This window comes from Lissotriton helveticus, chromosome 5_1 (assembly GCF_964261635.1).
Source record: "Lissotriton helveticus chromosome 5_1, aLisHel1.1, whole genome shotgun sequence".
NCBI classification, from domain to species: domain Eukaryota; kingdom Metazoa; phylum Chordata; class Amphibia; order Caudata; family Salamandridae; genus Lissotriton; species Lissotriton helveticus.
Window position 1 is genome coordinate 207,010,082 of NC_136065.1, and position 25,880 is coordinate 207,035,961.

At 47.7% G+C, this 25,880-nt stretch overlaps 1 protein-coding gene across 1 annotated transcript in view; it reads right to left on the minus strand.

Moving 5' to 3' along the window:
• The window catches only part of LOC144752426 (uncharacterized), a 1,170,660-nt gene that overhangs the window by 399,518 nt on the left and 745,262 nt on the right, over positions 1-25,880 (minus strand). Inside the window, exons 35-36 of the mRNA XM_078640356.1 lie at positions 6,754-6,807; positions 5,246-5,290 (exon numbers count right to left, since the gene is read on the minus strand). Coding sequence (XP_078496482.1) covers positions 5,246-5,290; positions 6,754-6,807 — 99 coding nt within the window. The remainder of the gene's footprint in view (positions 1-5,245; positions 5,291-6,753; positions 6,808-25,880) is intronic.

A 25,880-nucleotide genomic window follows, 5' to 3' on the forward strand; every position in this document is an offset into this window, starting at 1 on the left:
ACGGAACTGGCGTGTGCGATCTAGGCAGAAGGAGAGTGCATGTTTTGGGTCCAGACGGTGGAGCCTCTCTTACTACTTCGAAGTTTGCGGAGGCGGAAAGAAGGTGGGCAAGGTGATGGACTGCACGATATGAAAGGCTGTGACTACCTTGGGCAGGAAAGAAGGACAAGTCCTCAGAACAACTTTGTCCGGATGGACAGAGAGGAAAGGAGGTTTAGAAGATAGAGCCTGGAGCTCACTCACTCTCCTGGCAGAGGTGATGGCAACCAGGAATGCAGTTTTAAGAGTCTGAAGACCAAGAGGACAGTTAAGAAAAGTGGCTCAAAGGGAGGGCAAATCAGATATGTCAGAACAAGATTCAAATCCCACTTAGGCATCAGAAAGGGAACAGGAGGAAACTTGTGAGTGATGCCTTTCAGGAATCTATTTACAACAGGGGACTTGAAAAGAGAAGGCTGATCAGGAAGCCTTAAGAAGGCTGAAATGGCCGAGAGGTAGGCCTTAAGAGTGCCCAGAGCATAGCCCTGCTGGGCGAGAGACAGAAGGAAGAGGAGAACCTTTGAAAGGGGGGCAGAGAGAGGATCCACAGCCTTTGCTGTGCACCATGCCACAAATTTATTCCACCTGCAGGTGTATACCATCTTTGTGGAGGGATGCCTGGCTGCCAGAATCACATCACAGACTTCAGGAGGCAAGTCAAATGGCCTCAACAGCCGCCGCTCAATCTCCACACATGTAGGTGGAGACTGGACAGGTTCGGATGGAGGACCGTCCCCTGCTGCTGCGACAGGAGGTCCTCTTGAAGAGGCAGACAAACGGGGGATCGACTGACATGCTGAGTAGTTCGGGATACCAGTATCTTTGTGCCCAGTCCGGAGCCACAAGGTTGACTTGGACCCAGTCTTGCAGGATCTTCTTCAGCACTCTGGGCAGAAGTGGTATAGACGGAAAGGTGTACAACAGACCGCAGTTCCACTCGTGACGAAAAGCGTCGCTGAGCGAGTGCCGCCTTGGCAATTCTAACGCGCAGAAGTGAGGACATTGCGCGTTCTCTTCAGTGGCGAATAGATCTAACCAAGGCTCTCCCCATCACTGAAAAAGACCTTGCGCCATGTCCCAGTTCAGACACCATTCGTGATCCATCATGCACCGGCGGCTGAGTTTGTCCGCCCTGGCGTTCAGAGAAGCTGCCAGGTGTTGAACCGCCAGGGTGACGCCCTGTTCCAGCCATGATCCGAGGCGCAGAGCCTCCTGATAAAGGGTCCACGACCCCACCCCGCCCTGCTTGTTGCAGTACCACATGGCGGTGGTGTTGTCCGTGAACACCTGCACTATACTTCCCCGGACAGCGGGAAGGAATGCCTTCAGTGCAAGCCGGATCGCCTGCAGCTCCAGAAGGTTGATATGGAGCCGGGACTCTGCCGGAGACCAGAGGCCTCTGATCTCCGTCCCTCCCATGTGGCCCCCCATCCCAGGAGGGACGCATTTGTCACCACTACATGCTCCGGTTGGGGAAGGGAGAGAGATCTGCCGCAGACACAATCGCGGTTCGTGAGCCACCACTGCAACTGTCTCGCAGTGCCCTCCGAGATCAGGATGTGGTCGGACAGGTTGCCCTGATGCTGGGCCCACTGAAACCTCAGGTCCCACTGCAGAGCCCGCAACAGCCACCTGGCGTGATGCACCAGTAGAATGCAGGAGGCCATCAGCCACAGGAGCCACAGCGTCAAACTGACTGAGACTAGGGATAAAGGCTGAAAGATCGGAATCAGAGCCTGAATATCCCGAACCCGAGCTCGGGAGGATAAACCCGAAACTACGCTGAGTCCAGAACCGCTCAGATGAAGAGGAGCGTCTGAGAGGGGCACAGGTGCGACTTCAGCACGTTGATGGAGAACCCCAACTGGCGCAGGAGGTAGGCCGTAGTCTCAAGGTGGGAGACGACTGTTTGGGGCGAGCCTGCCTTCAACAACCAATCGTTGAGATAGGGGAAGACTGAAACCCCTAATCTGCGCAGATGAGCTGCAGCCACTGCCATCAGTTTTGTGAACACCCGTGGGACGCTTGTAAGGCCGAAGGGGAGCACGGTAAACTGAAAGTGCTTGTGGCCTACCGTGAACCGCAGGTAACGCCGGTGGGCCGGCAGGACGGGGATATGGAAATATGCGTCCTGCAAGTCCAATACTACCATCCAGTCTTCTGGGTCCAGGGCAGCTAGGACCTGAGCCAAAGTCAGCATCTTGAACTTCTCCTTCCAGAGGAAGCCGTTGGCGCTCCGTAGGTCCAAGATAGGGCGTAGGCCTCCTTTGACCTTCTTGGGTACCAGAAAGTAGTGGGAATAGCAACCACGTACAACCTCTGGCCCTGGAACGCGCTCGATGGCCCCCTTGGCCAAGAGGGCTGTAACTTCCTCCTGCAGAAGTTGCAAGTGATACTGCGGTGGCATGGCTGGAGGGGTCGCCTCGAAGGGGAGGGAGTAGCCCCTTCGGACGATTTGCAGCACCCACCTGTCCAACGTGATGGTATGCCAGTGGGGGAGGTGATGGCGGACCCTGCCCCCCACTGGCGAGGAATGGGCCTGAAATGCCGGATTAGGAAGGCTTAGAGGTGCTGCAGGAGCGGGTGTGGACTGACCCTGCCGGTGTCCCCCGGTACCGCCACAGCGGTAGCCACGTCCGCTGCCGTGTTGAGCCTGAGTCTGCGGCCTGTGGATGGCTGGATGTGTGGGGGCGCCACATCCTTGGCCACGAAAGGAGCGAGAGGTGGTAGTTTGCTGGTGTTGGCCTAGGCCAATGACTTGGCCGTAGCCCTGGAGTCGTTGAAACGCTCCAGCACACTGTCCGCCTTGTCGCCAAAGAGGTGACGGCCATCGAAGGGCATGTCCATGAGTGTTGCCAGGAAATCCCCATAAAAGTTGGCGGACCTCATCCAGGCGTGGTGGCGAACCGCCACCGTTGTTGCAATCGCCCTACCCAGCGAGTCCGTTGTATCGAGTCCACACCGAATGGAGTAGCGTGCAGCGTCCCGCCCTTCTGCTAGGGCTTGGGTAAGCTTTGCCCGGGCCTCCTTCGGGCACTGCGGCTTCACTTCCGCAACCGTATCCCACAGAGAGTGGGTGTAAAGGCCCAAAAGGCAGGCGGTGTTGACAGACCGCAGCCCCAAACTTAGGAAGGAGAACAGTTTCTTGCCAAACTAATCGTACCTTTTGGATTCCTGATCCGGGGGAGCAGTCGGGAATGCGGTCTGGGAGGTAGAGGTCTGGATCACCAGGCTCTCGGGGGTGGGGTGAATGGACGGGAAGCTGGGGTCACCCGGAGCGGGCGGTGGTGTCGGGCCACGCTCCGATCTACAGAGAGTTCTGTAGTGGGCTTGGACCAGGTGCCCAGCAGAACGTCAGTGAGGGCTTTGTTGAACGGCAGGAGAGGCTCTGAGGAGCATGCCTGCGGTTTGAGCACCTCAGTGAGGAGGTTAGTCCTCACGGCCGCGACAAGGAGTTCAAGAGCCAAGGCCTTGGCTGCCCTAGTCAACACCATGCTGTAAGCAGCCCCCTCCTTCATAGCCAGCAGGGGACATATCCAGTGTCGGGCGAAGTGTCCAGACCACTGGCCTCCCCCAGCTCGTCTGCCCAGTCCTGGCTCAACTGGCACTGCAGTGCCAGAGGGTCCTCATACCCCTCCCAGTTCTCCTTGTCATCCATCTCCTGGTAGTCAGGGAAAATGATGGGTCGTCGGTGAAGGGCTCACCGATCGGCGTTAAAGACGGCGCCGGGCGGCGCCGGATCCGGACCGGGGCTGGAACCGGGGCCGCCGCTGCCCAGGGACGGAGTCGTGGGCGACACCCTTGGTGACGGTGCCAGCGGAGGGGTCGTAAGGTCGACTGGCGACGCCACAGATCCCGGCCTCGGGACCGGATTCGTCAACGGCACCGGGGCCGAAGCACCCGCCGGGGCCGGAACCGCTGGCCCGCTAGGGCTCCCAGACGGACCTGCGGGGTCCGAAGGCGCCTCAGCAGGGTCCGATGGAGGGAAGCGAGCCCTCATGGCCCTGAAGAACGCGCCTATCTCCTCTGGCATCGCATGCGGCCCAGGGGCCGGCGGGTATGGAGCTGGACGCGGCGGTGTCGCCCGAACGCCCGGCCGCATCGAGCGAGCATCAGGGGGAGTCAGAAGAGAGATGATACCTCTTCAACTTCTTTTTCGAATGCCTCGAGTTACCTGAGGACTTCGAGCCCGACGAGTGGTGGTGGCTTGTCGAGCGACGATGACAGCGGCCCCGCGACCAGTCCCTCGATCGCCTCCTAGACCGGGACCTTGAGCGGCACGGGGCCGACTGCCGGAGCCGACTTGTCATCATGGTCGACCCCGAGACAGTAAAGGCACCGACGGTGGGGGTCAGTCCCCGACATCAAGCGGTGACAGTCGTCGCAGGGCTTAAAGCCAGGCATCCCTATCGGCACCGTGAGTGGAAGGTCGACTTGAGAAGTGATCCAAAATAGATCAAAAAACGTAGTAAAAAAATGAATAGGAGTACTGCTCTTCCTGGATCTGCGCTTGCTGGCGCGGAAAAAAGAAGAACTGACGTCAGCGCGCGAGGGCAGCGTCTAAGTACTCCGACGACGTCATCCCGGCGATCACGACGCCGACGCCGGACGCGAAGCCGCAGACGACGCCTACCGAAGCGCAGGGGTACTGCTACGCAAAACTTTCCGGATCCAGTCTGACACCTGGGGATATTCTAAGGTAAGGAATCTAACACTAACCTGTTTCTTTCAGATATCAGCGTGCAGGGGTAGTTCTTATTTGTGGCTTTGCTCAATCACTTTCGGGTGGTATGGAGCCATCGGAGAGCAGCATAATGCCATCTAGCAGCATGTGCGCGCAGGTACTGCAAGAGAGAACTCTGGATTGAGACGGGCACTTGAGGCATACTATCAAGTGAAAAATCTGTGGTTAGAAGTATCTATCAGAATCCCCTTCTCTGGGTACCTTTAGAATGCAGAATAATCAAACCAAATTGACAAAAGGAAACACAAGCATTGAGAGATGCAAAATTGAATATTTATCTTTTTAACTGTCTGAGTACACACCCAGAAATATTATGGAAAGTAGTTTGTCATTTTCCAATAATCCGCGTTGATTATCACTTATAACTTTTAAATTATAAAACGAATATGATTTCACTCCCAGGCTTCAGAGGAGCACCATAACACATGAATGTTAGTACACAAATTAGGGAAGTGCCTTTACCTGTGGGCCAGGGGGACCTCGCTCACCAGCTGGACCCTTTGGACCCTGCAGAAAAAATGCAAACAAAAATGACAATGCTGTAAATCCTCTCCAAACATAGCAACTCAGAGCATAAAATGCTATGTAGGATCCTCAGCAATCTTGATTGAATGAGGTGAGGAAGAGCTAGAAAATATTACTTAACTGTAACAATCGGTTTGCAGCCTTTAGTGCTGCAGATTCAGATGCTGAGCACACCCTTCAATCTAGTGCTGGGTATAGATGTTGCACATTCATTTTCTTTGAAGAGCTTTCAGTTTTGAGGTAAATCGTGATACTTCCCCGGATGCCCACAATATTGCATTCCATATACTTCTCTTTAGATTGTGTTTTTCTACTATCTGGTTCGGACATACTCGCACTATTTTCAAGAGTACAGGGGCAAGGAAATCTGAAGACACTGAAGACAGATCCATGAACATTGATGTTTTCAGACTGACTGTTGTGTGGGTTGTATGAGATTGACATGAGTGAGGGTATTAACAGTACACTGTTTACATTCTGCCCCTCATGCAATAGTATATTCCAGTGGAAGGAGCAATATCAGGTCTGAAACGTCGGTCTCCTGTCTGTTACTGATGTACCAACAAAAGTCAAGTTGGATCTTGAACTGGGACTAAGGATCATCTGCAGAGGAAGGTGTTCAGTGGAAGTAAAATCTGGTTCACACTTTGAGTGGAAAGGTCCTTTCTGTGAGATAAATGGCTGTCTTGGGAGTGTAATGGAATCCTTCAATGAAAAATAATGGCTTGTAAGTATACGTGTACACTGTAGTGAGCAATGGAAGGACAGCCTGTGAGTGAAAAGACACCCTTTAGTGACCAATAAAGGATAATCTTGTAAATGCAGTGAGAAATAAAGGTCCAATCTGCGTGAGAAAGTGTGCTGTTCTATTAACTTAAAAGGGCAGGTTTGTGCATGTAAGGACACTCTTCAGGATGAGACTGAGTTTTAGATTGAAACTATGAGCGATCTGTGACAGTATAAGAGAGCAAAGGGACTCTTTAGAGTGAAATCAAGTTTGCGTATGTAACTCCTAAGAGTGCATTGTGATTGCAGACTGTAAAGCGAAAGTAGTTTATGCTTCCTTTGAGGAATGAGGAGGGGCACACTGACAGCAAGTCAGCTCCAGTTTTCTCATTGCATTTTGGTAGATGTACTCCACAGTGTTTTTGAATTACTCACACGTAGAAACGTGTTTAACACCAGTGTTGGCACAGCCAGTGCTTGAATTTATGGACTTGTTTCCGGATTTGAGCCCTTCTTCATCAAAAAGTAGCAATTAGGTCTGTAACTGCTTGAAATGCCGCTGGCGGGATATCAAGGAAAATACCACTCCAAAGGATGCAAGTGCATTCCATAACTCGTCAACCAAATGATTTCTGGAGGAACACAGCAATCAAGGGGAAGGGAGAAAAGTGCCAGGAAATCATCACCAATTCTCCTACTGGATTCTGTCAGACACTTACCTTTGGTCCTGGTTTTCCTTGAAATCCCTGTTGACCTTGAACGCCTGGTTCTCCCTAAAAGAAGAAAAAGACATTGATGGAATAACTTCACATCTCAGAGTTTGATTTAGCCTACAACATTTTTGATGACAACATAAAGGTTTAGTAAGTGTGATTACTAACAATACAGGTAAGGTGCTAATATGGAAACTAAGGGCCTTATTTAGTGTTTGGCAGACAAGATAGTCAGTCTCACATATGGGCGATGTACCTATGCCGTACGTTATGTTATGTGTATTTGTAAAGTGCTTGAATACCCGTGAGGGTATCCTGGTGCTAAGCATTTGTGCATGCCTAGCCCTGCCTATGATAGGTTCGTTAATTGTAAAGCCAGGTCTTCAGCTGGAATTTAAGAAGAGAGAAGGATGATCTGATATGAAGTGGAAGGCCATTCCATGCTTTAAGAGTGATGTAAGAGAACGCCCTTTCTCCTGATCAGATTATTTGTATACAGTGGATGTTGGTGAGTAGGAGTCCTGCGGCGGCGAAGTGTCTGGGTGGTTGGTGGAAGGAGATGATCTGGTCAGGCAGTTGGGGCCTAAGCTGTGTAGTTCCTTGAATGTGTATGTGAGGAGTTTTAAACAAGCACATTCATGTATTGGGAGTCAGTGAAGCTCCCTGAGGTGTGGTGTGCTATACGTTCTATGTAGAAGGTTGAGGATGCGTCTGGTTGCCTAGTTTTGGATAGTTTATAATCTTCTAGTGAGTTGCTTGGTGGTCCCAGTGTAGAAGGTTTTCCCATACTTTAACATGCTGGTGTCTAGGGCATGAGTGTGGAAGCAGGATGCAGTGACAGCATCAACTTGTGCAGTCATGCCCAGTTTGATGTACAATTATTTCAAGATTTCTTGCATGGTTGTGGGTTAGAGTTTGACCGGCCACCAATTGGTGGTCTATGGTAAAATGTTCTTCCTGAATATCACTGCTTCTGTCTTGTTGATGTTGCACTTGAGACAGTTGGCTTACATTCAGTCAGCGACCTCAGTCATACAGGCAGTGAACAGTCTTGTCTGAGAGGGAGGATATGAATGGTTTGTCATTGGAGGAGGAGAGAATATTGATGTTGTGAGTGCATTTGGTGTTGTCCAGAGGGATCATGTATGCATTAAAGGTGGTTGGGCTGACTAATGCAATTGAAGGCACTCAACAGAGGAGTTTGCCGGCTTCCCAGAAGTAAGGTGCAAAGCTGACAGCTTGTGCTCTATCGGTCAAAAAAGAGAAGACCTATTAGAGAGCAGGTCCTTGGATGTCAATCTCGTGAAGGCCCCTGATGAGGATGGGGTGTAGCACCATGACAAGAGGTACAGAAGAATGAGGTCTGCATTGTGTCCTCTGTCAAGAATCATGCAGATACGATATGTGGTGGGGATGAGTGCTGTTTCTACACTGTGGCTGGGCCTGAAACCAGACTGCATGGCGAAGAGGAGCTGGGGGTTGCTAAGGTGGTCAGTGAGGCATTAGTTGATTAGTTTCTCTCAAAACTTTTGCAGGATATTGTAGGTGGGAGATGGGTCTGTAGACTAAAGAAGTGGCTGGGTCAGTGGATGGTTTCTTGAGCAGAGACACGGTGGTGGCATGTTTCAGGTGTCCATGAACGTGCCTGTGACGCTGGGGGGCATTGAGGATGGGTGTTGGTGCTTCACTGATCATTATGAATCTTTGGTTGAAGGCATGGTGGGGAAAGGGATCAGAACGGACCCCAGAGTGGGTGGTCTTCATGGTAGCAGCAATTTTGATGGTGGTGAAGGTGGGTGGGTCACAATAAGGCTGGGGTTCATTTTTGGGCTGTGAATGGAAGTTGAGTTGCGACTGTGACAGGTTCAGGTTGAGGGTCGAAGCTGCTGTATATGGAGGTGATGTGTTACATAAGAATTCCAGGAACTTGTTGCAAAGATCTTGTGAGGGTGTGATGGGCTAGAGGTGTCAGGAGGTGATAATCATATAATCCCACAAAACAAAGCACTCAAAGTGGTAGTTAAACAATAAGTACAATGTCCAAACAGTAAAGACCTGTTTTAAAGAGCACAGTTCTTGTTTATTGCAGAGGGTAGACAGTCAAATAATCTTCCGATACAGATGATTCACAAATGAATATTCTTCAGGGATGAGCAGCCAACACGCGTTTCGTCATTATGTGACATTTTGAAGGCTGTGAACTATTTACAAATAAGAAACATGTACGATACTGTACATTAACGTAAAAGTTGTGAAGAGAAACATGAGAAAAAGATGAAGGCCCGAGACAAAGAAGAATACATAGTCAAAAAAATTAATAAGAGGTAGAAATTGTATACCAGGGAAGTCGATCAGTAATGTGAGGGAAAGATACAAAGTTGATAGAGAGATCCAGTGAAAAAATAGAGACCAATTGTGAGACGAGAATTGTTTAAAACGTGGGAAAGTGGCATAGGTCAGAATGAGACATTATGTCCCAATATCCTAAGGAATCCTGATTAATAAAGAAAAAAGAGGAAGTGACTCCACCAAAAATGTGCAAAAGATATTTCTCAGCGTGACACAAGGTACAAAAATAGCCCCAGCTTAAGAATATATATGTGGGTATTCATTATATTGGGAGCAACACAATCCAGGAGCAACACGTTGAGTAGCTATAGTCGTTCCACAAGGGGTCGCACCTCCGTGGAATGAAGTGATGAAACCAAACCTAACTGGAAAAGAGTACATACACAAAAAAAGAAAAATATAATACAATGTCTTAGTTGGAAAAAGCCTGTGGAGAATAAATGTCACAAAGAAACATAACTCTCTCTCAAAAACAGAGAAAAGTTTAGAAACACTCACTCGGAGGCAGTATAAGATGGTAGCCAATAATGTAGATGAAACCAAAAATTAAGGTATGTCTCGCTGGTGCTGGATACAAATATAAAAAGACTGCTACAAGTAAAATCACATACGTGCGATAAGTAAAATAATACGCAAGATGCACAGTGTAAATAGTCACAAATGGAGGTCCAAAATGACATATTACACTATAATAGGTAAGACACAGATGGAATAGAAATCAAAAATGGGAAAAGAAAGAAGGAAGATATATATCTATGTTAATAAGAAAAAAGTGTACATCATAGAGAGAGTAAAGGGAGACTAAGGCGAAGTGTGAGCAGGAAAAATAAAATTTCATGCATAACAAGGTAAGTAGTGACAAAAATAAGTACTAATACTTAGCATGAAAAGTTGCGTAAATACTGAGCCAATCGGGCAGGATATATTCAAGAGCTAACTCCTAATACTGAAAAGGAAAGCAGTGAATAAAAACAGTCAAACAAGACCCAGGTGATCATATATAGCAAGAGAGTAGTTTACGCACTTACACAAGTAAGTATGAAATCTCAAAAAAGTTATAAGGTCACAGCAAAAGAAAAGTCACTCAGCCAATGTATTGTTCAGATTAAAAAAAGGAACATTTACAAATTCAAGTAATTTGCTAATAATGGTGTGTATCAGCAGTACACAAAATTTGTAAAACAGCCCATTTTACCAAATAAAGAATGGAAGACAGGTCTGGCATCAAGATATAAGGTATTCAAATAGGCCAAGGAGTCCATAATAAGCTCCGATATGGGACAAAGAGAGAATAATACTCATATGTCTAAATACAATAGTATATATCTAGCAAAAACACAGGCATGCAGCCTAATTCAAAACCTAACTAGTATAGCAATATCCCATCCAGTGTCTCAAAATAGTTCAAACCCATGAATTTGTATGTGATAATCATAAAGCAGTTATACATTTTAAAACCGCTACTGAAACCCTGATTGTAGTCGAAAAACTAAATGTATATTATATCCTAAAACAGTAACGAAAACTTAAGGAAATGCTGAATTAAATTAGCAATGCACAGCAAATATAAGATACCTTTGATTAATGAAAACCCTTAAAGTCAATGCCAGTCAGCACTGAGATCGCTAAAACTCTGCTCCCTGGAAATCCTCACGAGTAAAGCGGCAAACGTCGAGTCTCCGTGCTGCCCGACTATTCTTCGTGAAAGTCTGATAGAAAGTCAGGTGGCAGCGTTGGCGTCTTAAATGACATCTGACGTGATAGTAGTAGAAAATACAGGAGAAAGATTGGGTTTAACGGACCAAGTCAGATTAGCCTGAAAAGACGGTGGCCAACTTGGAGTAGGTCCCAATAGACTTATGTTTATTAGTAAGATTAAGTAAAAAAAAGACTGGTGTGGAGGGCGAGCTACAATGCAAACGAAAGTAAAGACTACTGTGTGTATGTCCTATAAGTATGAAGGATGATAATATATAGACCCACAAAGGTATGGGTGTTAGGGAAAGTTTAACAAATGAGAGAAGGAGGAATACAAATGGAAAAGGAGTTACAGAACATAGGTAACTTTGAATCGCAGCCATAAAGGAGTAAAATCAAATAAGTATGGTCAAATGTTAAGAGTTATATATGGAAATGATCATGGCAAATTTCTATTAGTATACAAGTTTGATGTGTGCTAGTGATCACTAGTGCATCCACACTGATTCTGAGATGAAAGGTATAGCATATACTAAGTAGACAGAAAAGAGAAACTAGTGTGAGTAAAAAAAATAAAGCATGGATGTCCATCTGATCCACATATGAAGAGAACACAAATCGATTTGAATGGACAGACATATACATTAGGGTAACATATGTGTAACATTAGAGTTTCACTAATTACTAGTTGTAGTAGATTCATTATTTACATCATGTTAAATATTATCAATTACCAGCCATCAGTATTTAAATCAAATCCAGTGTTCATAATGGTAAGACCTCTTAGAAGAGCCCAAACTCAAAATAATTAATATTACTCACAGCCACATATTATAAGCTGTTACTTCAAAAAAATACAATTAAAAACAGCAGAAATATCACTTAGCAGACAATCAGAAATGTAGTATCATCTTTTCAATCAGTGAGAAAACATGTAATTCCCTGTCAACATTCAATCCCATGTCTACTGCCCGCAGTCTGGTTATCCATTTAGTTTCCATCCTTCTAAGGACTCAAGGGTAGCATATAACCGGAGCTATGCCATGAAATTTGATATGAATCAATTCTAAAGTAGAATGGAGAGAATTAAAGTGAAAGGCAAGAGGATAATGAGGAGTGTTGTTCTTAATGGCTCTTATGTGTTCTTAGATGTGTTCCTTTAGTGGTCTGATAATACTGCCTATATAAATGCGACCACATGACATAATACAGGATATCACAAATTTGGTGTTGCAGTTAATAAACTGCCTTATAAGGTGTACATATAGGTTGTACCGAAAGCAAATAGTTTTGGTGGTAGCATACTGGCATACGTTACATTGCGTACATTTAAAGAGCCCTTTGGGTATGTTCCCAGTAGAGAAGTGTGGCTCAATGGTTAGAGCGGCAGACCCTGATGCAGTAGTCTGGCCGGGACCAGGGTTCAATTCCCGCTTCGACGGGTTTCGGGCTCAATTTCCTCGGACCTGATAATTCTCGCCTCGGTACCTATTCTAATCATGAGTCCCACTCTGCACCTCTGGGCAATAGCTTGCTGTGGAAAAACAGACGTCCCTACCTCGTCGGAATGGCGGTCTAGCCAGGGGTCCCTTACCCCCACAACGGGACGTACAGCGTCCCTTGGCCATCGGACTTCCACTCTCTCTCTTCGCCCACAGGATCCACCAACCAACGAAGACCCGGAAACGGACAATCAGAATACCGGAAGTGAAACCCCCGTGGATGACCCGGAAACCAACCCTGCCGGAACCGGAAGCACGTCCACTACAGTCCGCCGGGAACATAGAAAAGCCGTGGGGACCGACGGAGCATCGTTCAGCCCAGCAGACTCGTGGCAGGAGACAGCGAACGGCGTGGAACCCCCGACGGAGAGCGGAAAGAAGGAGGAGATCGGAGAGAAGACGGAAAGCGGAGAGGAGAACGAGGAAGAGGACCTGTGGTCGGAGGACTGGTGGCGACCTCCGGAGGTGGCTGGAGAGCGGCCGCAACTCGGATGAGAGTTGCGGCGGGGCACGTGAGTACCCTCTATCCTTTCTCCGTGTACCCTAGTGTAATTAGTGTAAATACCTGTAAATATTGTCTATAGACCCTCACGAGCACCTTGCACCAGCCTTAGAATTAAGTACAGTATCACGGGCACTGTGTATACTCCCCTGCACTTATCCCCGACACCTTCAAGCACTCTATACCCCTCCTCGCTACCTAAATGGTCTGATCCCCTCCTACCCTACCGCCCTCCCTCACGTTCGTTTTCTGGCCCATTCACTCCCCGGTGAAGGTGGAAGTACTCGGTAGTCCTTGCTGGACTGGACTAACCCCTATATTCTCTCTCCCCTGTATATCTCCGAGGAGCACCATTCCCCGGCGTTACCCTGACGACAACAGCCCAGCAGAGGACTACAACCGCGGCGTCTATCCTGCCTCAGAACACACCCGTCTTGGCGCCTCCCTCCGGAACTCGTTCCCGTACCTCTGTTGAAAAAGACTTTGTGTGCAATACCTACGAATAAATCCTTAACAATAGCTCACTACATTCGGCCTCCCAGCCTGTTATTCCGGTCCGCCCAGCCCACAACTCCACAGGTGGTGTCAGAAGTGGGATCCCCCGGAAGCATGGAGGCCGCAGTCAAACACCTCGCGGAGAGCCAGGAGCAGCTTGGCAAGATGATGGAACGCTTTCTTAAAACTGCGGAAGATGACCGAGGACAACTCCATGATGTCCTAAAAGGACAGGGGACAGCACAGGACCAAGCCCTTGAGAAACTGACCACCGTCATGGGACAACAAAGACCCTTATCTTCCTTGCCATCAGTCGTCCTGCAAAAGTATGTGTCGGGTGAAGATCCTGACTATTTTTTCACGAATTTCGAGCGCCTAGCCCAGGCTGCGGCTTGGCCTGCCGATCGATGGGGCCACTATCTGGGTCCTCTGTTAACTGGGGAACTGCAGGCAGCCTATCAGCAGGCCAATATACAGGGCCAGACTCCCTACCAAGACATCAAAACCTGCATTCTGGAGAGACTGGGGATTTACGACGAAACGTACAGGGTTCGTCTGCGACAGGCCAAAGAGGGTCCCCAGGAAACGCCACGGGCTCTCTCATTCCGGATACAGGACTTGGCGAACAGGTGGCTGAAACCGGCCACCGCCACCAAGGAGGAGATACTATCCAAAATATTCCTGGAGCAGTACCTGGCGTCTCTACATCCGGCCACCCAAAAGTGGGTGAGACAGCACGCCCGCTTGACTCTTGATAGTGCGGTAGAGATTGCCAGTGCCTACAGTAGAGCCCAAGAATCACAAAGGGTCAAAGAGGAACCACATCCACGTATCCCACATGGTAGCCATTCACGTCCCCAAAGACCACCTCCCCCCGCGGTCAGAAGACCGGATCCGATACCCCTGATGCCCTACCCGGTCATGCCTCGACCCAACATGCCTGGTCCTCAGTGTTATCACTGCGGAGGGTTTGGACACATTGCTTGTGTGTGTCCTCAAAAGGAGGAGCCCATGGACATAGGAATGGCACGGAATTTTGTCTGTCTCACCAATGACGTAACCCCTCCGCCTTTCCGCTGTCCAGTGAGGATAGATGGACACCGCCTGATGGCTTTAGCAGACACAGGGTGTAGACATAGCGTCCTACGACCCCAGGAACTACCCCATCCTGTCGGGCCAATTACTGGAACGGTCGCTATCAAATGTGTCCACGGCGACACCCGGAGTTACCCGACAGCCCGAGTGCGGGTACAACAACACTCAGATGAGGGAAGTATGCTAACTGTCGGTTTGGTTCCTAATCTCCCTGAACAAGCAATTTTAGGCAGCGATTATAGTGGTCTTCCACATCTCCTGCAAGACACTACAGACTCTCTAAAGAAATGGTGGGCGGAGGCCCCGTTTCCCCAGGGGTCTCCTTCCGCGGACTCTCCATCCAAACCGGGGAAGACCAAGAAGCAAAACAAAAGAGAGAAAAGGATCTTTACCGGTGCATACCCTGCTCAGATCGATGTTCACCCATGGGAAACAGACCGGGAATTCCGAGCTACCCAGCAAGAGGATCCCGTTTTGCAGGAAGCCTGGAATCGTGCCCTGGACAATGAGGACCCATTGCAAGTAGGTCCTTACTTCTTTCGGAAGAACGGACTCCTCTACAGAAAAGGGGGACCACAACTCCCCTCTCAGTTAGTCATCCCAGGATTGTTTCGGGACAAAGTCCTATATCTGGCTCACAGTCACTTGTTGGGAGGGCATTTCAGCAATGAAAAAACGGGGCAAACAATCCTTGAAAAATTCTATTGGCCGGGCGTACACGGCCAGATAAAACAATACTGCAGGGAGTGTCCGGTCTGCCAGAGACACAGCCGGTATCGTCCACCCCGGGTTCCTCTCCAGCCCCTTCCTCTTATAGATGTGCCTTTCTCCCGGGTGGGTATGGACCTGATAGGACCTCTGCTTCCCTCTAGGACGGGTTGTAGGTACGCTCTGGTGTTGGTGGATTATGCGACCCGGTTCCCGGAAGCCGTCCCTTTGAAACATCCCACTACCCAAAACATCGCCAAGGCCCTCATCTCCATCTTCAGTAGAGTAGGGTTCCCTCGGGAGATCTTAACAGATCAAGGTACACCTTTTGTGTCCTCCCTCATGCGTCAAGTATGCGCCCATCTGGGAATTAAACAAATAAGAACGTCGGCGTACCACCCCCAGACAGACGGGTTGGTGGAACGTTATAATGCCACATTAAAGACCACCCTCAAGAAGCTCCTGGGCCTTGAGAGCAAAAGGTGGGAGGAGATGCTTCCCCTTGCCCTCTTCGCCATCCGTTGCAAAGTGCAAAGTAGCACTGGGTACTCACCATATGAATTGTTATATGGACGAGCCCCCAGGACCCTGTTAGACATGGCTCGCGAGGCATGGGAAGCTGAGCCAGATCGTACTCGTCCCCTCCCTGAGTATGTTGACAATCTCCGAACCCACTTAACACAAATCAGAGAGATAGTGAGACAGAACATGGTAGCCGCTCAGGTCACCCAGAAACAACAGTATAACAAGGGAACCAAGGCCCGTTCCTTCAAATTGGGAGACCTGGTTTTGTTACTTCTACCCTCGTCCGACCATAAACTATTGGGTCAGTGGAAGGGCCCGTTCCCGATCCTAAGACAGGTGACTCCCGTCACCTACGAACTCGAGATGGATGCCACCCGAGGGGTCACCCAGATCTACCATGTAACCTTGTTAAAGAAATGGGAGGGGCCCCTCCCTGTCCTGACGAGCACTCCCTCCCTTCCATTTGAAGGGTGTATGGACCCAGACCTCCCTGAAAGAAATAAACAAGACCTCAGACGGGTCTTATCCTCTGTTCAGCAGTGTTTTCTTCCCTACCCGGGCACTCCACCATCGTGGAGCACGCAATCCACACAGAAACAGGGAAAACAGTGCGCCAAAGACCCTACCGTATCCCGGAAGCACGAAGAGCTGTCAAAAAAAGAGGAGACGACCCAGATGTTGAAAATGGGCATAATTGAACCGTCCAACAGCAGTTGGAATTCCCCTATCGTTTTAGTACCCAAACCAGATGGTTCTACGCGCTTCTGCATCGATTTCAGGGAGGTGAACAAGATCTCTGCCTTTGATTCCTATCCCCTACCTCGAGTAGACGAGATGGTGGAGCGTATAGGCAAAGCCAAATATATCAGTACCCTGGACTTATGCAAGGGGTACTGGCAGATCCCCTTAAAACCCGAAGATAAGCCGAAAACGGCGTTTTCAACCCCTGAGGGTTTGTTCCAGTTCAGGGTGATGCCCTTCGGGCTTCATGGAGCCCCGGCAACTTTCCAGAGGGCTATGAACCTGGTCTTACGACCCCATGCCAGCTATGCCGGGGCGTACTTAGACGACATAGTCATTTATAGTGACAGCTGGGAACAACACCTACACCATTTGCAAACAGTAGTACACTCCCTTGGTAATCACGGCTTTACCATCAACCCCGCCAAGACCACCTTGGCGGCCCAAAGTGTGAAATATCTGGGTTATCTGTTGGGGGAAGGGGTCATTCGTCCCCAAGACAATAAGATCCAGGCCATTCACTCCATACCCTTCCCTCACACCAAAAGAGAACTTCGTGCTTTTCTCGGGTTGCTGGGGTATTACAGAAGATTTATACCCAACTTTTCCCAGATTGCAGCTCCCCTGACCGACCTATTGAGAAAAACCTCCAGAACCGAAGAGAAGTTACAGCAACCCACTCCCCAACTGCTGCAAGCCTTCGACCTACTCAAGCAGTCCCTGCTGTCAGAACCCGTGTTAATCAGTCCTGACTACTCACAACCATTCATCCTGCAGACAGACGCTTCCGATCAGGGTTTGGGGGCAGTTCTGTCACAGAAAGACGCAAAAGGGGTCGAGAAACCGATTCTATATCTCAGCCGGAAACTCTTCCCCCGTGAGCAAAACTACGCGGTCGTAGAGAAAGAGGCTCTAGCGGTTAAATGGGCTGTGGATAGTCTCCGGTATTATTTAGAGGGCCGTGAGTTCCTCTTGTATACAGACCACGCCCCACTCGAGTGGATGGCCCGCAACCGGGGCCACAACGACCGGGTTCTGAGGTGGTTTCTTGCTCTACAGCCCTTCCGTTTCAGAACACTACACCGAAAGGGACTAGACCAGGGCAATGCTGATTACCTCTCACGTTATCCATCTCCTTCCAGCCCTACTAATAAGACAGCTAGGGAAAGGGGATGTGGAAAAACAGACGTCCCTACCTCGTCGGAATGGCGGTCTAGCCAGGGGTCCCTTACCCCCACAACGGGACGTACAGCGTCCCTTGGCCATCGGACTTCCACTCTCTCTCTCTTCGCCCACAGGATCCACCAACCAACGAAGACCCGGAAACGGACAATCAGGATACCGGAAGTGAAACCCCCGTGGATGACCCGGAAACCAACCCTGCCGGAACCGGAAGCACGTCCACTACAGTCCGCCGGGAACATAGAAAAGCCGTGGGGACAGACGGAGCATCGTTCAGCCCAGCAGACTCGTGGCAGGAGACAGCGAACGGCGTGGAACCCCCGACGGAGAGCGGAAAGAAGGAGGAGATGGGAGAGAAGACGGAAAGCGGAGAGGAGAACGAGGAAGAGGACCTGTGGTCGGAGGACTGGTGGCGACCTCCGGAGGTGGCTGTAGAGCGGCCGCAACTCGGATGAGAGTTGCGGCGGGGCACGTGAGTACCCTCTATCCTTTCTCCGTGTACCCTAGTGTAATTAGTGTAAATACCTGTAAATATTGTCTATAGACCCTCACGAGCACCTTGCACCAGCCTTAGAATTAAGTACAGTATCACGGGCACTGTGTATACTCCCCTGCACTTATCCCCGACACCTTCAAGCACTCTATACCCCTCCTCGCTACCTAAATGGTCTGATCCCCTCCTACCCTACCGCCCTCCCTCACGTTCGTTTTCTGGCCCATTCACTCCCCGGTGAAGGTGGAAGTACTCGGTAGTCCTTGCTGGACTGGACTAACCCCTATATTCTCTCTCCCCTGTATATCTCCGAGGAGCACCATTCCCCGGCGTTACCCTGACGACAACAGCCCAGCAGAGGACTACAACCGCGGCGTCTATCCTGCCTCAGAACACACCCGTCTTGGCGCCTCCCTCCGGAACTCGTTCCCGTACCTCTGTTGAAAAATACTTTGTGTGCAATACCTACGAATAAATCCTTAACAATAGCTCACTACATTCGGCCTCCCAGCCTGTTATTCCGGTCCGCCCAGCCCACAACTCCACACTTGCTTAATCTCTACAACGGCCCCAACAACGCTGAGGATGCCTGACTTCACCTTGGGGGTGCCCAGGAGTGGGCTCCTCACAGGGAAAGGCCAGGAAGGGTTCCTCGGCGGTATTCGTACAAGCGCCGGGATGCTTACAGGTAGTCGTGCGCTATACAAGTGCGTAATCATTTCATTATTTCATTTAATTCTCTTGATGTTATGACTTGGGTAGACTGTAGCTGGGACACAAAATGATCCTCAAAGTGGTGCCCCTACTGTACGTGATTCTGGGTTTACACGTAATGGACTTAGACAGTGCCTGATCTACAGTGAGAAGGTGACAATGCTTATTCCAAATTTTATACAGATCCTGACTTTGAGCTATATGTCTAGTAATAAGTGCTAGTTTGTGATCGGCCTGTTTTCTATTCCTTTTTGTCCACCAAGAGGGACAGTATATTACATGTTTTTTATTTGTTAACATTTCACAGCCTTGAAAAAGTCGCATAGTTACGAAATACGTGTTGGCTATTCATCCTTGAAGAATATTAATTTGTGAATCATCTGTATCTGAAGATTATTAAACTGTCTACGCTCTGCAATACAAAAAGTTAAAGAAATAACTGTGCTCTTTAATACAAGTCCTTACTGTTTGGGCATTGTATTAATTCGGTTAATACCACTTTGAGTGCTTTGGTTTGTTGAATTAGTTGATTCGAACATACTGGATCGCTTTCTGGTGTGCTAATCCACCTTTGGTAGTAAGGTATTCTAAACCATTATTGCTCCACCAAAATATTTGGGATTCTCGTTGAAATTACTTTAACCACAGTAAATTTGTATGTGTACACACGGTGTGATAACAAACTATTACTACCTAGCATTTTATTGTTATAAATATTTGATAATGATGAAGATTTCATTGCTTTTGTTAGTGCTGGCGTCTGTGTGCAATCTGCAAGAGCTGTGAACTTGGGACTCCATATCTGCTGGTGGTAGCGTCTTAAGGCTGATTTCAAGAGGTTTGTATATATGGTGTCTCAACTTCTCCATGTGCACTCCAGTTGCTTCCGCTGGCATTTCATCAGCCTGAGATTCTCTGTGTATCAATTTGCCTGTAGTTAACCTCTTACCATTGGGTGGTGCTGGAGAGACACCAGGGTGTTGGTGCATGCAGTGATATAGCTGTTGAGGTCCTAGATGGCTTTTGGGCAGTTGCTGGGGTGCTCAGCCAGCTTAACAGACAGGCCGGAAGCCCACTCTGCTTCCGTGATGTTTATCTAGCAGTAGCGGCCAGTTCCGGTGGTGGTAGGTCTGTGGTGGTGCAGGATGGGTATGATGAAACTGACAAGGGCATGGTCTGTCTAGGTCATAATTGCTGGATGGATGATTGTGATATTGCTGATTGAGGAGGAAATTGAGTCCAATAGGTGTCGGGTGGTGTGGGTGAGTATGGTAATGTGCTGTGTGAGGCCGAGGTTTCCAAGGTTTTCTAGAAGGGCCATAGAGTTTGGTTAGGTGCAGTTTGTAGGTGAAAGCTGAACTCTCCGAGGAGGATGAAGATGCTGGTGGTGATCATGAGAGGCACAAAGAATTCTGCGATGTCACTTGCGAAATTGTTGTGGGGTCTTGATGGTCTGGATACGAAGGTTCCGCCTAGGGAGAAGTTGGTTGTGATGCATATCTTGCAGCTGCTGTGGGTGTCTGTGTAGATTGTGCAGTTGATGGTGTCTTTGAGTAGGATGTCAACTCCACCTCAGGGCTTGTGCTGATGGTCTTGTCTGGTGATCTTCTAGCCAGCTGGGATGGCTGTAGCGATGTCCAGTGCAGAGGTTGGGGTAAACCATGTTTCCATGAGGAAGAGCAGATCCGGAGCATGGTTGTGCAGTACGTCCTATATCTCTGTGGCATGTCTGGTGAGTGAGAGGGTGTTGGGAACATGGATGAGAGTGTGGCATGTTATGTGGGTGGTGTTTGGTCTGTGTGAGCGTGAGGGGGTGGCTGGTTTGTGTATCACAAACACATTTAACCTACTGTATTTGTAATACAGTGGACGGGATATCCATCATATTTTAACAAAGCATGACATCTGCCAAAATCTAAATAAGGCTCTATCCATTAAGAGGAAACAAAACATTGACTAACCTTAAGTCAGAACACTCACATAACCTATTGTCCGATGATGCTATAATAACTTTAACTAGCTCCAGTGCAACAATTCCTATGGTGCTAAGTGTCCCGCCATATGTTCTTTTCAAACACACCCAAAGTCACTGCTTAGTTCAGTTGCAAAATATGTAAGGGTAAAAATTGAGAGGCAAAGTTACATTTATTCAAATATACCGGCTGCACCAAGAGTGCAGTCCACAGGTCAATACGCAAAAGCTACTCTCCTTTGGTAACAATATTTCTGGTGGATACTACACCTTCCAGCAGATGCATCACCTTATCAGTATTCTGTAGGCACCAGACTGGATCCAGAAAAACGTTGCCCAGAAATAGTGTTGCAGCAACGCCAGGTGGCGTGCAGCAACTCCAACTGCAGCTCCATTGCCTGAGTGTGACAACATCTCGCTCTGCTCTCTCTCTGTATGGCGCTGACCATCATACTGTCATTATTTCCTCGTATATTGCCACATCTAATTGAAGCATGCAGAGGAAAACCAAGAGAGCTTTTATGACAGAAAAAGCAAAAACAGAAGCACATTTGCATAACTTGGAATCTTATTATTAATGGCACAAGATCATCAGGGGAGGAGAAAGGATGGTGAAGAATGTTGGGGAGAATGTAGTATCTACCACAAATAGTGTTACCACAGGATGTAACAATCTTCTGATGGATACTTCTTCCTGATGACTCTTCACCTGATGAAAGAATCCCAAAGCAATACACCCTACAAGCCCAGTATGTGTAGTGACGATTAACTAAGGATGTCATGCATGCAAAACTACAGTGATGTGTATCAAACACTGCATGCCTGAGCGTTTGGTACAGTATTGTTTTGCAAGAGTGTGCAATGAAGATCAAGTGGCCATCTGGTAAATATCATCCAAAAGAACGCCTATGGTGAGAGCAGTAGAAGCTGCCACAGCCTCGTGGAGTGTGCGCAAATGCCAACGAGAGTATCTTCTTGGACAAGGAGTAACAGGTCTTTATATACAATGTGACCCAGTGTGAAATTGCACGTTTGGTGTGCAACGTTCCCTTCTTGGTTCCAGGAAATCCCCCAAAAAGCTGACTGGCTTGTACGATTGATGTTATATTTCATGCCTAGGTTCTAGTCTATGCAATGTCTCCTCTTCACTCATGGAAGCTGAGGTGGAAAGAAGGCTGGGAGAGTGATAGACTGAACCATATGTAAAACAAACATGATCCTTGAGCAAAAAATAGATCAGTTGTAAAATACTAGCTTGTCTGGCTTGAAGATGTCTTTGTGTTCCCAGTTAGGAGGGTAATTCAAGCTCTTTCACTTCTATTCATATGACAAAGGTAAATAAACATACTTCCTGAAAAGGAGGACTGAAGGGATAAGGACAACTCCCCTATGGAGACATGACAATGCCGCCTCACAGTAAAGACATGCATCCATGCACCAAGGAGGTTGTCAGCCTCCAAATCATCTTGCTAAGGCAGCCCACAACCCTTAATAAGCAGGGCGAAGGCATCAGGATCTGATGCAAAGAGGTTTGTCCATCTGGACAAAAGTCTGGACCTTGAGAGAGGATGTGACAAGAGTTATTAAAATAGACACAAACCTTTTCTTTTACTACTCAGATAATATGTGCCAACTTCAAAAATGGAAGCAGTACTTAAATCAGCCCACAGGGAAGCATCTATGATGTTGCTGTAGAAGACGAAGTCATATGGGTCGTCACCTAAGTAGGCAAGAACTGACTTAGAAGTGGCAACAAGACACGAGCCAGTAGAGGACGGGAGTAAGTGATATCAGAGGTGCATGGGTCACCAACTCTGCAGGATCAGTCCCACCATAGCATATTGCCTCAGATTGCTTCTCATCAGGAGCCTTACTTGAAGGAAGGAAGATGGGCCACTTTGGAGTCTGCTTGCATGCCCTTTCCAAAATTACCTTGGCCTCTCATTCCCTCGTGGCTTTCAGGGTTATGAATGAGCAACAGTCACAGGCAATAGGAAAGTGGTAGGATGTAGTGCAGGTGCTGTGTGTATCTGATAAAGATGTCTCACAACTTTCCAAGAACGTGTAAACCCCTACATCATTGGGAGGTCACATTTTACCTGGTTGTTATCACACTCTCTATGGCATTTCATCATTTTGGACCAATAGGTTCAGTCTCCATTCAATGAATTTAGAGTAAGTATGCACTATTTGTATATTGGGCATGGTATACTTTTATTTTATTTGATGCAGAAGGAAAATTAAATAAATAATTCATTTCCCCTCTGCATCGTCCCTTGAAATGAAATGCCCCCCCCGCCCCCCCCAATACAGTCCCACCGCAGTTACCAGCAGAGACCGCGGCTAGCAGTGGCACAGAAAACAATTAGACTCAAAACGCAATGCCAAATATATCATACATCCCCAATCCACAATCCTTAGGAACAATATATGGTCTTCCTGCACACCTTCATCAATTATATGTGCATAATCTGCACTACCTTGAAGGAGTTCATAAACCACTCACAGAAAAATAATATTCCCTCATAACAAGCATGTCCATACCCATGAGTGAAAACCCTTCAACAGACTAACACATTCCTATAAGAGAGACAATAATTGTTTTGAATCCAAATGAAAGACACATTTATTCCTAGACAACTGACCAGAAGAGATACAGCCATCAACAGACCAACCCATACAAATAGACCCCATCCAGCAATATTTGCATTGGCCATAAAATACAAAAGAACATTCTCTCATGCTCAAAATTAAAGATAAAACAGCATACAATTTTAGTGGACACCACATGAAAATAAATGACTTTAGGAAAAATAAATGTCTTGCCCTTTTTTTACTGGATTTCCTGGTATTCTTGAATTTGGACACACGGAAACTGCTAAACATTTCATTAATTCGGATTGGCATAGCAGACTCTTTAATTGAGGCCACTATAATCTTGCATGGAAAGTGCACTAGGGGCAAAGAGGTAGGTCAGATGTCACCATGCACAAGTGATTTTAACAGCATGGTTTTGGTACTACGAGAGCAACCCTGAATGTCAAAGTTATCTGTCTTTGATATGTTGAAAAGCCTAAGTTTGTACCCAAGCTAAGTGACCCATACGTGGGGCATTGACGGCCATGTTGCCTTGGAGTATTATCAATAAAATGGTGCCATGGCAAATGTGAAATTGCCATGCAGTCACAGTGACATGTCTAATATTTATAAAATATGTAATGCAGTGTGAATGTGGAGTTTTGGTGTATTTGCCAGAAAGATGTTTTATAGAAAAATATACATCTGTGCTTTGATTCTGGCAATACTTGGAACTGGTTCTGCCAGGATTCCTTACATTCAGTGACTAGTCATTCTTAACCGCCCCCCCCCCCCCACCACCTTCTAGAGTTGACATTAGATTCGTGTAAAATACCTTAGTTTGGGCCCACAGGAAAAACAAGAACAAAGGGTTTCTGAGGGTTGCTTGCTTGCTTTTGGAGTATTACTAGTAGGGAGATGGAGGTTTATCTAAAGAATGTGAAGGAAAGGGAAGAGTATTGGGCATTAACTGGCAAAGACAGATACTTTAGAAGATTCCATGTTTGTAGTGTATGTAGAGTAAGAGTATGGTCTTGCCTTTGAAGTTGATCTACAGAACCTGTTATGGTAGGTTTACAACTGGGATGCTGAGAGAGGTACACAATTTAATAGATCCACCCACTGACTGAACAAACAGAGCTTCTAAAAAACCTGGAATGATTTTTCTTGGGATTATACCATAGGTTGGGAGAACAGCTGAAAGAATCGGGGGGAGCAATGGCTGTTATGAGGCTAAAATCTGTTCACTCACCACTGCGGACTACCACTATTTATTGTGTCTCCCATTCCCTTGAAATAGAGCACAAATGGTCTTGTCAAAATTAGACATTGATTATTATTGTAAGGAAATGCCTCTTTTTATGGTCACCCCTGAGTTTTTGCAATGATGCTGCTTTTTATTCTAAGAGTGCACTGAGCCTTGCTAACCAGACTGCAGGCCCTATGCCATTACTCAAATGGGTATGTTGAATTGGCTTCTAACAAATTGGCTGAGCTATCTTACCTGTAAGTCCCTAGTAAATGGTACTCCGGGTACCCTGGGCATGTAAGCTAGAGGGTCCTCCAAGGATTGCAGCACTGGTTGGGCCACGCTGGGTGGGGCACGAGTAAAACGAGACTCCCAGCCCACGATTTGCAGGATGGAAGAGACGTTTGAGCGGCGGGGACAACTTATCTAGTAAAAGCAATGTCAAAGCCAGACATCCCCCTGGTGTATGAATAAGTCATCGTTACGCCAGGCCTAGAGAGTCCTAAGGCAGAGTACAGCATATCTCATAGGCAGACAATGTATTTTTAATGTTCTGGGAGTAAAATCGGTAAACTGTCATTTTTACTATGGAACAGTTTGGTAGCCCAATTGGCGAGTGCAGAGTCTGACCCCCGTAGCTGTGCTAACTCTGGAACGGTGCAACCAAAGTGAATCATCCAAGGTATCAAACAACTCGTTACATTAAGTCCAACCTGACTCTCAGGTAGAAATTAATGTAGCAAGTTGCAGGGTGCAACTTTAGCAATGTTGCCACTTTGTCTCCTGTAATGCACCGTTTTCTACCTCTTGTATTTTGTTGGCTCACGATTGTCACTTTTGTAATGCACCGTTTGCTACCTCTTGTATTTTGTTGGCACACGATTGTCATTTTTGCTTCATTTAATGTAACCTTTGCTTTTGTATTTTGCTTACTTGTAATGTTCTCATGTATCAGTTATGTACCTACTGTGAAGCGCTCTGACACCTTCGGGTAAAGTCTGCGCTATATAAAAACGCATAAATAAATAAATAAATTGGTGCCTTCAGTCCCCTGTACCCATACCGCTTGCCCACGAGGTGCAGTAGCCAAGACAGCTTTCTGTCCTCCTGTGGAGACATGTTAATAACTCCCAGGAAAGGGTAAAATAGGGGACTGCTCTGGAAGGAGGTATCACCTCAATCCTGCAGGAAGTCACAGGGGTGTTGACCCAAAAGGTAAGCTTTAAAGGAGAAGCTGCCTTTGGAGGGCAAATGGGTAATACTCGGGAGAGGGGCGGCTCCACTGTTTAAGCAGACAGGCTGGCACTTAGGACACGAGAGGGGAAACCAGT